This window comes from Pipistrellus hanaki (genome assembly GCF_964339955.1).
Source record: "Pipistrellus hanaki genome assembly, chromosome: 1".
In the NCBI taxonomy this organism is placed as follows: domain Eukaryota; kingdom Metazoa; phylum Chordata; class Mammalia; order Chiroptera; family Vespertilionidae; genus Pipistrellus; species Pipistrellus hanaki.
In genome coordinates, this window is record NC_140503.1 from 8,540,319 (window position 1) to 8,555,328 (window position 15,010).

The following is a 15,010-nucleotide window of genomic DNA, read 5'->3' on the forward strand; positions in this document are numbered from 1 at the left end:
TCTAAGGGGCCCGCTCACATAGTGTCTGCCTCTGGGAAGTGTTTGCATTGTGAGCGTCCCCAGGCCGCAGTGGATTTGTTCCAAAGACAGCAGTGGCTGCAGGATCAGACGGAGTCCCACATGTGGTGTGTGATCCTTAGGAATGGCGCAGCGTTGTCACTAACAGACAAATGGAAGCAGCCCGGGAACCTCGTTCCTCTTCTACAGCCGCTCCAGGCTCCGCAGGCCGACAGGAGAGGAGGCTGTTGTCCTCGAGGGCACGTTGGTAGTTTGAAGGCTCCGGAGCTTCTTTGGGGTCGGGAGGAGGGGGCCACTATGGGTCCTTTGCCTTTTCGTTATAGGTCACTGGTGGTCTTTTATGGTTTTTTTGTTTTGTTTTTTTGGATTTGGGGGGGGGGGCATTTTTTTTTAGAATTTTATTTATTTATTTTTTTTGGATTTTTTGTTTGTTTTGTTTTTGTTTTATAAACGAGGGAGGGTATTTGGTGAGGAACTGGTAAAGGGAACGGAATATGTAGTGTTTGGAAGAGGGAGAGCCTATTTGGAAGGGGGTGGGGTGTCCAAGGATGACCAGAACTGAAGGCGCTTCAGCAAAGCCAGGCAGCCGCTGGTGACTTGTCCTTTTTCTTCTTTTTGTTCTTTTTGGGCGGAGCAGCTAAAGGGTTATCCCCAGATAACCAAGAGAAGAAGGAAAAAAGAAAACAACACAAAACAGCCAATAAATGAACTGAATATTAACAAATGACACTATAGAAGTCTATATTGCTCTAGGAGCTGATGTGTTAGATCATTTTTCAGTTTCAATGTGTTAGATTATTAAATAAGATGTTTGTTAACTTAGGACTTGGCTTTTCCCTCTCATCCTTTTTTAAAAATATGTTTTTATTGATTTCAGAAAGGAAGGGAAGGGGAGAGAGAAACAGGAAGATCAATGATGTTTCTATCATGGATTGGCTGCCACCTGAATGGAGCCTGAAACCCAGGCACGTGCCTTGACCAGGAATCGAACCGTGACCTCCCGGTTCATGGGATGATGCTCAGCCAACTGAGCCACACCAGCTGGGCTTCCTCATCCATTTTAATGACAGGCTCCCTGACACCTAGGCTCACACACAACTAACTCCTGCTCCTGTTCCAAGAGCTTGAAACACTTAATGGTATGTTTCTGTAGTAAAATTGTCTACCTCCACTATTCACTATTAACTTTTTCTTAAATCCTCACTGGAGGATATTGTTCCATTGATCTTTAGAGAGAATGTGGAAGAGGCGGGAGAGAGGGAGAAACAGAGGGAAGGAGAGATAGAAGGAAAGGGAGTGAGGGAGAGGGAGCAGAGGAAGGAGAGGGAGAGAGAGAGAAACATCCATGTGAGAGAGACTGGTTGCTTCTCGAATGAATCCCAAATGGGGCCCAGGATCAAACCTGTAACCGAGGTACATGCCCTTGACCAGGAATCAAACCTGTGCCCCTTCGTACCATGGGTCAGCACTCTAACCACTGAGCCAAAACCAGACAGGGCTCACCAGTAATTCTTATACATCTAACATAACCTCTTATAGAGGATAAGTTTGAAAACAATGAAAATAACTACCTCTGACAAAGCAGATAAGTCTCTACCTCTTTTTGATGCCAAAACAGTCTCAGCATCAAGAATTATTCCTGCTTAACCCTAGTTGGTTTCACTCCGTTGACAGAGCATAGGCCTGTGGAGTAAAAGGTCCCAAGGGCACAATCCCGGAATGCGGCCCAATCCCTAGGAGGAATGCTGGAGGCTGCCAATCAATAGTTCTTTCTCATTATTGATTTATCTCTCTCTCTCTCTCTCTCTCTCTCTCTCTCTCTCTGTCTCTCTCTCTGTCTCTCTCTCTCTCTCTCTCTCTCTCTCTCTGCCTTCATCTCTGAAATCAATAAAAAATATATTTTGAAAAAATATTCCTGTTTAGATCCCTACACATCCTCTACTCTAAACCTGCCCTTCATGGCCTTTAAATTATAGTCTTATCAGAGCATACAAGTGGTCTAACTTTCTGAGCATGTCATGCACACATACATGAACATAACTGATTTATACCATGATTTCTGATTGAGGGTTCAAAGTCCATAGAGGAACCTTGGTTACTTGGTTACTTCTTTCCCCACAGCGCCACCTGCTGGCCAAAGCTCACAGCACAAGATAAGGACTGACTACTCAATGCAGGGGCCCAGGCTGGTTCAGCATCTTCAGGGACCAAAGCAGCTTGAAGTGCAGGCAGTGCTCAAGGGGTAAAGTTCAAGCCCCATAACCCTTCAGACCTGGGTTCGGATCCCAGATCCACCACTTATTCTCTGGGCCAGTGCTTACCCCTGTCAAACCTCACTTTCCCAGCTCTGGAAAGGGGGTAGGAGTCGTGCCTACCTCCCCGGCAGTTAGACCTAAAGGCGGTAGATAAAGCAGGTTCACTACCTAAAGGTGCTGAGCCCAGGAAGCACCACTGCACGGCTGCCGTTACTAATATTTATACCGACCTGCTCATTCATGGAGCCCAACCACAGTTTGGATCAGTCAAGCTTTTCTTTCTCTGAAAGGGTTGCTAACTCAATTAGGCTGATTTCATTCTTTAAGTCAATGTAACACAAGTTGAGATGATAAATGTCACAACATTTAAGGAGCCGTATGAAATCCTGAGGCAACACAACCCCTCTAGATAAAAGAGATGTTAGTAAGCTTCATGATCATCTACCTGCACGAGAGCATTCACCTGCTGTACAGACTGGGGATGCAAGCATCAGTCCCCACACAGGGGGCATGCGTGTGCACACTTCACCTTTGCATCCTGAGTGACACACCAGGACTTGAAGTGGTGAATGCCACCCGGAGAGGCTTGTGCACACGTCACATTCCGAAGGCGGCTTGTCAGAGGCCCTGGGTCCTGTCAGGTGCTGTGATGCCAGCCTCTGAGAGCACACGAGTCTCAGGCACGGCCCTGGTCCTCAGAAAGACCTAGTGTCCTTCCTAACATTTAGCTTTCTCAGGGGGCAAGTTGGGCAGGTTTATAGGTAAATAATCTACACAATAATATTTAATTAAAAGTGAATTTAAAAAGGAAGCCACGTTTAAGATGAGGGCTTTGTTTAATTGATTATAAGATGCACATTTTCACCTCCAAACCTCACATCTCTGAAATCAGGATGTAGTTTGGAGCATCTCTCACAGTCACTGTCGGCTAGGTGGCAATTCTGACAAAATGGTCACTGCCACCACCCATTCATTTCTTTTTATGGGCACATAATCGTGCAGCTTCTAACTGACAGCTCTCAGATCTCATGAAACACATGCAGCTCATGCAACTGGACATCCACTGTGGAACCTCTGGCTCACTCCCATCCACAGCCCTGAATGACCAGGCACAGCGCCCCCTGGTGGGAGGACTCAAGGCCAGGAAGGTGGGAGAAGAGAATCCCACCTACTATTCAGAGGGACAGAAAGATCAGAGCCCCCGAGGCCTTGCTGAAGACCTTGCACATGTCCATCACATGTTAAATGCACTGGGATCTCCCTCCACAAGTGGCTTATCCTAGGCCTGGAAGACACAAGGAACCCCAAATCATACCCTCTTGAGCTCTCTCTGTGGGAACTGTATGGAGATCTGCTATGGACATTCCAGGACCCGCTACCTGTGTGTGATGGGGGAAGGTCTCATGCTGAAGGAACTAAATTGTTCTGGGATGAGACTGCCCCAACACTGACGTGGGCTTATATTTTCTATCTGGTTGTTCACATATCTAAGGATATGTGAACAACCAGATATAAGGATATGTGAACAACCAGATAGAAGGGCACACGCCCTTCAGGCTCCTCACACGTGTGCACACCCAGCACGCCATGTGGTTGGTGCTGCCCTGTCCACGAAGGAGACCTGAGGTCCTCCCCTTTGTTTTCCACCTGCAGACAAGTCAGCCTCCTACCTTTCCCCACAGGCGCACTGTGGGTGACTCACTCTTCCAGCCACTGTGAGCACGATGGTGTGGCCTCCACGGTCTCGGGAGGACAGTTGGGGGTCAGCTTTGCTGGTTTTCTCGAATCACAATTTTTGCGTTTGAAGAATTTGACAATCGCTCTAGCTCGCATCCAGCGCTTTTTCCTATTAGAAGTAGAGGTTTAGGATACTCCAACCCTCACTGTCCCTCCAGCCGGGCAAGTGGCTGTTAATTTGGGGTTCAGAAGGATGGAGCTCTTTGCTAGCAACATGATCTTCCTATGTGGGGCACAGGAGGTAGAACACAATTTGCAGTGAATTCACACAGACCCCGCTCTGGACCTGCCATAGAGGGGAAGGTGCGGGCCAACAAACGGGTCCCTGCTCTAGACGGCCACAGCTTTCCCACTCGTGAAAGAGCAAGCTCTCTGTTCTGGGCTTAAGTTACTGCCATCAAATCAACTCACTTCTTATGAACCGGAGCCTGGGACTCGAAGGAATCCAGGATTCTTTCCTCCTCCTCCTCCACTTTGACTGTGGGTAAATTCACTTTCTCTCTGTAAATAGAGAGAAAGAAAAACAATCTGGTTTGTAAAATAAAACACGCAAATAGACTCACCGGCCCAGCCTGGGACCCGGCCCAGAAGGACCAGCATTTTCCTGGGACTCGGACATCACGGTGCTCATGGCCTTTATGATCGCGGGGTCCGGACTGTGAGGATGAAGCATGTGACGTGGGTCCGGGAACCCTAACAGGTGAGGAGACCCGAAGCACCGAGGATCAGGCTGAACGTCAGCTCAGGAGAGCAAGCCCCGACCATGTGACACTCAGGGTCGGAAACCGTGGGCCTTGACAGCTGCTCAGACTCCGTCAGCACAAGGAAATTTCTGCGAGTTCACCATGAAGTAAGCGCCCCGTGAGAAAGTGATGGCTCTCAACCACTGGACCCCTGAGCACCCTCTCTGCTCCCAGCGCCCTTGGCACTGTTCTTCGTCTGTGCTCTTCTCTCCCCACGGCCCTGCTGCTTGGCCTTCTGCCAGAGCGCTTTCCCATAGGGCTCTGACCAGCCCTCCACCCCTGGGCGCACAGACTCCCCCAGGGCAGGCAGCACACCCTCCCCGGACTGGGGCACACTCTGCTCAGAGCAGGCTCAGCAAGCCTGCCATCTCCCTGGCCTCCTGCAGACACTGTCTAATGCAAAACCACTGGGCACCAGGCCCATGATTCTCACTGGCACCTGCCCAACCTCTGCTGGTCATTTTTACCCGCTGCATTACAGAGAGCCAACTTCAGGCCACAGTCATCTCTACCCCAAAACTACAGTGTGGCTTTCCATGTCAGCATCCTGGGTAGGTGGCCAACCACCTGTAGACGAGCAGAAGAATCCGAGAGAGTAGGAAAGCAGCACCATGACCCCGGGGAGCTGGGACAGTGCCCCCGTGGTCACTGTGGCCATGTCCCTCTGTCCACATGGCCAGCCATTCCTGACCACAGGGAAGGACAGTCCAGCAGCACGGCACCGAGGGGGGAAGACCACCCTGGACCCACAAGATGCATCTCCGGTTACCTGACTTCCAACCACAAGGCTTCCAACACCAAGGCTCTTCCTCCTGCCCTCCTTTCTGGCAGCCGGGCATGGACGCCTTCCACAGCTGGGCGCCACCTGCTGCCACCTTCCCTCCTGCCACTGCCTGCACCTTCCCTGCACCCAGACCCCCGTGCTCCACCTTCACGTCCCCCCACTGGCCAGCCCTGTCCCCCATCCGGGTCAGCAGCAGCACCCCAACTCCCACCACCACGCTTCCTTCTAGGCCTCTATGAAGCTCCTCATCATCTGTCTGCTGTGCACACAGTTCTGCTCACATCCCATCATGCTACTAATTCCTGGCCACCTGGTCACTGGTCTGTGCACCTCGCAGGGCCTATGCCAAAGCCAGGAATGTGTCCTGTCGGCCGAGGGAGGATAACCACGGTGCACCAAGACCCTCTCTCCAGCCTGTTAAGGGAAATCACACAGAAACGGCTCAGCCCACCATCTGAGTTCCTCCCCTGGGCACCACTCTTTACTGCTGTCATATTTTTAAAATTGAACTGAATTCCAAAAGCCGATGAAGAAAACTCTGGCAGTGGGCAGTATCTTTGAAAAGCCAACCACCCCTACTTGCAGAAATTCAGAACCATTCCAGGAAAAGGAGAGCAGGATGCATGGGGAAGATGGTGTGTCCCTTGTCCTTGGGACACCAGTGTGCCCGCGGCTCTCTGCCCAGAGGCCAGGCCTAGGCGTGGAGCTGGAAGCCAGGACCCCTGTGTTGACAGGTCAGCACACACCACTCACATGAGCCAAGCCTGGTCCTCATTCTCTGTTAGAAGTTTTTTGTTCCTGTCCGTCAATGTCTCAATCTGGTTTCTCAGGTTATCTTGTTCTTCTTCTAGGTTCTCCTTCTCACCAACCAGCATCTAAAACACAGGGCAGCAATGTCTTCCACACCATGTGCCCTGTGATTCCACTGCTGGGAAATGTTCCCAAAAGAAGAAACGGGCCACGTGCTCAAAGAGGCCACTGTGGTGTGATCTACACCAGTGGGAATGACCCAGCCAGCCAATGACATGGGGACAACCAGTGCACCGTCCCATCAGCCAACCACGGCCTTCTGTGGCCACCGAGCACTGAAAACACAGCCGGTCTGAGCTGAGATGTGTCGCAAGTGCAAAATAGACAACTGATTCTGAGGCCTTAATCACACTCTTAAAAAACAACATAGAACATCTTATTAATAAGCTGCCCGACTGTGTGGCTCAGTTAGTGGAGGGTCCTCCCAGGCCCCATGAGGTTGCTGGTGAGATGCTCGGTCAAGGACCTGCCCAGGTTGTGGGGTTGATCCCCAGTAGGGGGTCTGCAGGAGGCAGCCCATCAGTGATTCTCTCTCATTATGGATGTTTCCACCCCTCTCGCCCTCTACCTTCCTCTTGCTGATATCAATAAAATTCATATATATATATATATAATATTCTTGTTTCACAGACATAGAAACACACAGGGGAGGGGCTGGATATGAATTTCGGGCTGAGGTTGGTATGCTCCTGTTCTAGAATAGCATTCGGTTGGTACAGCAGGAAAGTTGCAAGCTTTGGCTTCAGACAAACCGGGTTGCAACCCACTACTTAAGAGGGAATAGGATGGGTACTCCAGCTCACAATGTCATTGCAAGGATTCAATGAGAGGACACAGGTGAGCACGGAGCAAAGTGTTCAGCTGAGGGTTCAGAAATAGTACTTGGTTGTTACCATGCACCAACCAAGGTCAGGTGACAGGTGTTTCTAACACAAATGCCCCCAGCTTCCTCTCGGCCTGTGTGTGGCATTCACTCAGTCTTTGAGCACAGACGCCAGTGAGGACCCATTCCGACCTGGCTGAGCCAAGGCTGTCGCCCAGGGCACAAGCCCGGTGTCCTGAGCCCACCGCCCAGGCCTCACCTCGCAATGGCTCTTGAGCTTCCTCACGTTGACCTCCATCCTCTGCAGGTCCTCCTGGGCCCCTTCGTAGCGGATCTGCCACAGCCTCACCTCCTCCTGAAGGTGCTCCAGAGACGCCTGCATGTCTTTGTTCTGACTGCGCAGCTCCTTCTGCTCCCCCTCCACCATCTGGGTCCAAAAGGTGACCCTGGGGGAGGAGAGCCACAGGGCCAAAGGCTGAGGAGCACTCCCGGCCTCCGTCCCCGGTGTGCACCTGAATCAAAACCACAACCTCCCTGGGCCCCCGTTCTTCCAGTGTGTAAACGAGGATTGAACAAAATCGGCGGTTTTCACACTGTGTCCATGGGGCTCTAGGAGGCTAGCCCAGCTGCCCACCGTGGGCTAGGGGGACAGGACAGGCAGGCTCGGACACCACTTCAACAGAGCACTCGAGAGAGTCCTTCCCAGGGAAGGCGTGGGCGTGACTGTCGACTTGGAACTGAGGGTTCTTCCGCTGAAATACTTTTGAAATACGTGGAATCAGAACAGTTTTGCTCTAAATCTATATAAAATATGCCCAGCTCTTCTCCCCAGTTTCAACTCCCTTTCTAATTTCAACTCCTGAGACAAGCAAAATATGAGATTCTGGAGTGTTATGTAAATCCCTTGAAATCATCATCATCATCATCATCATCATCGTCGTCGTCGTCGTCATACCTGCCCGACTGGATTCCAGGGAAAGGTTTATACCAGAAAGCTCACATGACCATAGGCTCATGGACTCAATTTGAACACAGATGTGCCCTGTTTGCCCCACATCACGGTCTTTTTCAATTTAAGTTAATTAATTCATCAATATTTTAAAAATGTTAAGTTTCACATCAACATTAAAATATCTAGCTCCTCAGAGGGTGGGGAAAAAGCATAAACAAAAGATGTGGCTCAGCAGTTCCAGCATCAGCCCATGTACAGAAAGGTCATGGGTTCAAGTCTCAGTCAAGGGAACAGAGCTGGGTTGTGAGTGTGTTCCCCTGTAAAGTTGGGTTGTGTGCTGTAGACATCCAAGAGAGGTGACACTCTCACATCGATGTTTCTCCCCCCCCCCCCCCCGCCCCATCTCCTTCTCTCCCTTTAACTCTCCCTAAAAGCCAATGGAAAAATTATCCTGGGCTAAGGATTAAAAAAATGAATAATTAAAAATAGGATGACCTGGCAGCCCGGGCCTGCCTCCCAGCTCACAGCACTCAGAGGCTGTGTATTCTCCATGAGGGTCTGCTCTCACGCTGACACTCCTTCCCCACCTGCTGGCCCTGCCTGGCCACCGGAGGCACCTGAGCCTGTAGCCCCGATACATATTAAAACCAGGCTGTGGGAAGGAAGGCTTCATATGGTCATGCCTCTGGGTTGAGACAAGACCTGGATTTGAATCCTGACTAGGAGCATGAACTTGAACAAGTTGTTTACTATCTCAGCCTCTTTCCTCATCTGTTTTTTTTTTTTTTTGTGTGTGTGTGTGTGTATGTGTGTGCTTTTTAAGAAAAGGAATAACAATAGTGCAGTCAATTCTCATGATTCACAGTATAATGTCCTATCAAGCCACCGAGAACACTCATTTAGTGGATCCTGAAACTGTCCCCGCCAGTTCCTGTGAGTCTCTGGCCACATTTTTGTCAACTGATCAAGTTGTCAAGTTGCCTTGTATAATATACTCACAGCCAAGAGCACCACATCCGGGACCAAAATGAACCCCATGTGACGCTGCTTTATTCCCCGTGAGGCCCAGCGCAGCCTTGCACTTGGGGACACTTCGGCACTCCATTTGGGGGTCATTTCAAACAGCAATGTCGCCACCAAAATGCACAAAACAGAACTCCATGGCACACAATGGACCACAGAGGGGACTCTGGTTTGCAGTGTGAGAGCTGAAGCAAGGCAGGAGCCAATGGTCTTGTTCAACTTCATCTGCAAACTCCAGTAGCTCACAGTCTGGACAGGCCCATAAAAGGCCACGGCTACTGATTTGGGATTCAAGTGCATTTCGGCGAGGAGGTGAATGCACCAATAGGGAATGCATGAATGCCGAGGACCGAGCGTCTCTCCCTCACGGGATGGCTGGTGTGGAGGATGAAGGGGCCCATGCCCGATACAGTCATCACCATCATCAAGGTGGGAGGGGAGGGCAGCCAAGCCTAGACAATGCGGCATCCCAGTGCTGCTATCCTTCCATCCAGCCACCAGCTGGCGGGCCTTTACCTTGTGACCGTCCAGCTGTGACATGACAGGGAGGGGAAGATACACCATTGCCAGGAGACTGGCTTGAGCTTAGCTCAGTGGTGCTGAGTGAGCCGCTCTGAATGAAACCTGGCGGATGTGCTGCAGGGGCGGAGGCGGTTACCTGTGGACCTCCTGCTGCAGCCTGTGCTTCTCCTGCGAGGCCAGGGCGTTGGCCTCCTGCTCCTGTTTCAGAGCCTCCCTCTCGCTGCTCAGGAGGGTCCTCAGCTCCTGCAGAGCTGTTTTGTGCTGGAGCTGGTCCTGCTCCCTGGGGAGGGAAACACACCTGCTCGGCACCCACAGACAGGAGACTGCACAGCCTCCATGAGCGGCTTCTCTCTGCAGAGCTGAGGGTGGCGGGGATGGACACGGGTCTCCTCCAGCCCGGGAGTCGAGTGTCCTTCCTCCCACCCGACCCTTCTCCAGGGTCCCTTCCGGTCCCTGTCTAAGCAGCCTCTCTCTGTTAGCCCCCTGGGAGCACCAACACTGTTTTCTGAACTCACACGTCTCAAAGAATCTAGCACATATTCAGGGAATTCTACTTGCCCCCCTCCCCAACGGGGCCAGATGAGTCTCCGCCCACCTTGGGAACAGTCTCCCTGTGCTGAGCCAGGCAGCATGGGGGCTCCAGAGGCTTCCTGCTGGGGTCACAGCAGCTGCCAGGGGCCAGTGGCACTCAAGCACGTGCACACCCACACACCCTGCTCCTCCTGGCACCCCAGTCCAGCCGTTACCCTCCCCTTCAGATCGCCCTCAGCTCAGGGCTTTTATTTCCTTCCTGCCTCAGTGTTTATAGGGTCCCGCACAGCCTCTCTGGAGGGCTGCAGAGAACAAGGGGAGTCCCTGACCTGCCCCTGGCTGTCCCTCCCACCTGCTGAAACCTCCCCTGTTCAGGGTGACTCAGCAGCTCCTCAAGAGTCATCCCTTCACTCATCCCACAAAGGCAAATCCATATCCAGACCCCCTTCCTGACTTTTCCACACCCAGAGACAGGCTGACAGAGACCACCAGGGTTCCAGAATTTGCAGCCTGTCTGCAGCCCTCCGCCTCCACTCTACCACCCCCATCAGCTGTACTTGTACCATGTGCCAGGAGCCAAGACTCGGGGAAACTCGGACTCGGAAACCTGCAGTGACAGCTGCTGAAAGACGAGCCTCCAGTGGCTTTAGCCGTGGGTGGAGGCTGCCCCAACATGGGGAGTGGCAAGTGTGGGTGGGGATCTGCCTGGCTCTCGGGGCTGTGATCTTTCTCATCCAGGATAACGATTCTGGAAAAAGTCATCCAGGTTTGACAAATAGGGCCATAGACCATAAGGTTCCCAACTCCTGCTTCCCTGTTGTGTCTTGGAAAACACACAGATCAAGCACATTCCAACCGTGGGTAACCACCCTACTGCAGGGCAGAAACTGCGAGTCTCACTCTCCACTGAGTCTCTGGGACGAGGCTTGACACCCAGGAAATGTGTGCTGGGGACAAAGTAGTGAGGGTGCCAGTCAGGCGTCCAGTGAAATGAACACAGAGCCACCAGCATGGGCTCCAGGCACCTCCACCTCCCACCCTGCAGCCCTGCAGCAGACAGACCAAGGCTCCAGCTATCTGAGCAACCAGCCAAACCACGAGTAACACAGGAGGTCTACCAAGCAAGGAGCTACCTGCAGAAGGACAATGAACTCCTCCTTCAGAGCCAGTCAGATGCCACTTGCACAAACCTTCCCATGTGAGCAGACATTAAGAATATCACTAGAGGTCCGGTGTACGAAATTTGTGAAGGGTGAGGAGGCGGAGGGGTCCCTCAGCCCAGCCTGGAACCTCTCCAATTCCAGACCCCTCGGACATCGCTCTCGCAATCCACGACTGCTGGCTCCTAACAGCTCTCCTGCCTGCCTGCCTGCCTGATTGCCCCTAACCACCTCTGCCTGCCTGCCTGCCTGATTGCCCCTAACCACCTCTGCCTGCCTGCCTGCCTGATTGTGCCTAACTATCTCTGCCTGCTTGCCTTATCACCCCTAACTTCTCCCCTGCTTGCCTGAATGCCCCTAAAAAGTCTTTGCCTCAGCTCCAGGACCCCAGATCCAGGCTTCCCTCCTCCCGCGAGCCTAAGGAGCCCAGAACCCTGGTTTTCATCCCTCTGGGCAGCCGCAGGCACCCAGGACACTGATGGCTTATCTCAGGCCCCGGCTTTGTCAGGATCCATCCTGGAGGATGTCTGGTAGGACTAATTAGCATATTACCCTTCTAGGGCCTGAAGGATAAGGCCTGCAGAGCTCGCTACTCACCCCGACAGTTGCTGGCACCCACCTGAGCCGGGACGCCCTGCTCTCCCTCTCTAGAGAACCACGCAGCAGGGTCTTGTGGAGGAAATGCTCCTTCATGAGGGCCTGGTACTGCCCAGACAGGTGCTCATGGAGCGCCCCCAGGCTCCCGTGGTCCCGCAGGAGGGCCTCATGGGCTTCAATCAGCTGCTCCAGCAGATCATACACCTCGTACAGCTCCTCCAGCTCCCTGTCCTTGGCCTCCTGCTGGTCCTTGAAGGAAGGCTCCACCTGCGGGAGGGAAAAGGTGATGATGCCTCACCGGGTGCAGGTCCCGGGAGTCACAGACTCTGCATCCCCGCACCCCACAAGCAGTGAGGGGTCAAGAGCAGGGCAAGTTGAAGGCACCAAAATAGCAGGGACCCTCAGGACAGGCAAATCCCAGCTGTGCTGAAGACAGTTCTACCAGCACTGAAGGAAGTGTGCTGGGAGGGCCCAAAGCATAGAAGGACTATCACATGGTGCTACACTGAGTCCTGTGCCCCTCCATACACGGGACCTTTTTTGGGAAACTTGTGCCCTTTCTCTGCATAAACTCATTGGGTGCCCTCTCTGACTACTTTGAAAAGCCTACTGAAAAAGACAGTCATAGAAAATTAGTAAGGATACAGAATATCTGAACAACATTACCAACCAATTCACCCGGATATTTACAGAACAACCATCCACCCAACACAGCCAGGAGCACCTCCCTTCCCCTCTCCCAAGTCCTGCCAATCAAATCCAAGATAGCCAGTGTTCCTGGGAGGCAACACTTGTCCCTGTCCCCTTGCCACGGCTGAGAAATGCTGGTCTGAACTGCAGCTGAACGAGGAAACTAGTCACCCAGGAATCACTGATCAGTGACCAGGACACAGCCATGATCCCGACGCTCCCCCTCGCAGGCAGGGGCACCAGGGGAGCATGTGCTCTGGAGGGCCTACCTGTGGGGCCTCCGCCTTCAGGGTGACCAGAGCGCCCAGCACCTGCTTTAGATCTTTCAGCAGCTCTTTGTTGATGTCTGCCAAGTTTTGGCCATTATCCTTTTCGACCTGGAGTTGCATCTCCAACTCTGCCACCTGCAGAGCCAAAGACCCAGCCCGTTTGAGAGTCCGTTTCATGGAGGGAACTTTAAAGCCCAGCCCAAACATGTCACCCCACAGAACACTTTCCCAGGCCTTTTCTCAAGGAAAAACCTTCCTGCCCACTTGGGGAGGTACAACAGCCACTCCACAGGGTGGCAGAGCAGGAAGAGGGAAGCCTGGCCCCTGGGAGGCGTCACTGAGCCACTGCCCCGGCGCTGGGCTGCCTTCCATGGCACTTGTGGTAGCTCCAGGCAGATCCGTCCTGGAGGTGTGCCAGGTTCTCAGGGCGACCCTGGACATATGGAGCGGGATCATTCTTTGTGCCAGGGGCTGCCGGACATTCAGCAGCATCCCTGGCCTCACTGCAGCACAGCCAGAAGCACCTCCCCTCTCTTCCCCCAAGTCCTGTCAATCAAAAACGAGATGGCCAGAGTCCCTGGGAGGTGATACCTGTCCCCATCCCCCTGCTGCAGCTGAGGATTGCCGCTCTGAGCTGCAGGTGAGTGAGGAACTGGTCACCCCGGAATCACTGATCAATGACCAGGACAGGGCTGTGATCCTGGACGCTCCCCCTTGCAGGCAGGGGCGCCAGGGAGACCTACCTGCAGGGCTCTGTCCGCCTTCAGGGTGTCAACTTCCTTGAGCACCTGCTCTAGTTCGTTCACGAGCTCCTCAGTGAGTGTCTCCCACTCCTGGCTCTTGTCCTTCTCCAGCTGCACTTGCAACTGCAACTCATCCACCTGCAGGGCCAAGACCAGCCGTGAAGCGGCCCCTCCGAGGTCCTACACACATGGGCGTGGCTTCCACAACTGCTTCCCTCCCAGGCCCGCCCTGTGCTGTCTAACAGGGCGCTGGTCTCCTTTCCGTGAGCACTTACTATGTGCTTGGACCCTTTACCCACACTCACTCATACGGTCCTCACACCACCTACAAGGGCACATCATGAACCCATGTCACAGATGAAGATGAAGGCCATGGGGCACACAGGCGTCCATAGTGTCCGCTCACTCTGCTGCAGGGACAGTCATGCTGCCGAGGGACTCTGCTCCATGAGGACTCCTGTCCCACTACTGTGGCTGCCCTGCATTCCGCGTTTCTCCCAGCTGCGCATCCTCTCCGACACCTGGGTGCTCCCCCTGGCCACCTGCTTGCCCGTATGTTCCAGACACCACCCACGGGTACCTGCTTCCGGAGAAGCTGGTTCTCCTCCTGGAGCTCCTGGATCTTGACGCTCCTCTCCTGCAGGGCCACGGAGCCACCCCGCACCTTCTGGGCCGTGCCCTCCATGGTCTGTTCTTCTATTTTCAACTGTATGGCACTGTTGGAGGCTAAAGAGCAAAGTCCAGTCAGAGCCCAGATTCCGGGGCCTGGCTTCCACTCTCTGCCTCCGACCCTGAGACAACCATCACCCTGAGCTGTCCGCATGGGAGCTGAGAAATCTGGCAACACTTACTTTGTAGTTCATGTCCTGACTTCACGGCTGCCAGACCCTTCAAGTTCCCCTTGGGGAGAATTGCAATGAAACAGTTCCAATGGCCCTTGAGTAAAACCCTATTCACTTGGGGTGAGGATGGGCTCACACATGAGGTTCAGAGCCAAGGGCTTAGCTCCCTGGAGGAGGGAGAAACCGCAACCAGCCTGGCTCCCAGGCAGCAGGGGCTGCTACCCACCTTCAGAGAGCTGCTCCATCTCCCAGCTCCGGTGGGCGGGCTGGTTCATCCTGGGCAGCTATTGAGCCTCGAGGGCCATGCTGTCCCCCAGCAGCGCCTCAGGGAACTGCTGGGGAACGTGTCCACGATCCTAGTGCAGAAAGAGGGAGTGGTGAGGATGCCCCCATGCCACCCTCTGGACAGGCCCCGCCCCTGTGCACCCACCCTCCTTCCCCAGGATGAAGGGCTCCATGCACCTGCTCACTTCCCAAAACACAGCTGCACAGAAATGACTGCAACACAGGG

The 15,010-nt window shown here is 53.3% G+C and overlaps 1 protein-coding gene and 1 long non-coding RNA gene across 2 annotated transcripts; both read right to left on the reverse strand.

The window, feature by feature from the left end:
* Positions 1-4,032: 4,032 nt before the first annotated feature.
* On the reverse strand, positions 4,033-6,389 carry LOC311624615. The gene is made up of 3 exons (XR_014795352.1): positions 6,291-6,389; positions 4,422-4,511; positions 4,033-4,119 (listed from the first exon to the last, which is right to left on the reverse strand). It is a non-coding gene; the product is annotated as an uncharacterized lncRNA (long non-coding RNA).
* A 928-nt stretch (positions 6,390-7,317) lies between these two features.
* LOC311612843 (uncharacterized protein) lies at positions 7,318-14,774 on the reverse strand (the record flags this gene model as incomplete). Its single annotated transcript, XM_084866135.1, has 8 exons — positions 7,318-7,326; positions 7,430-7,616; positions 9,804-9,947; positions 11,978-12,222; positions 12,915-13,049; positions 13,658-13,795; positions 14,238-14,383; positions 14,726-14,774. The coding sequence occupies 8 exons, from the start codon at positions 14,772-14,774 to the stop codon at positions 7,318-7,320; spliced, it is 1,053 nt and encodes a 350-aa protein (XP_084722261.1).
* Positions 14,775-15,010: the final 236 nt, after the last annotated feature.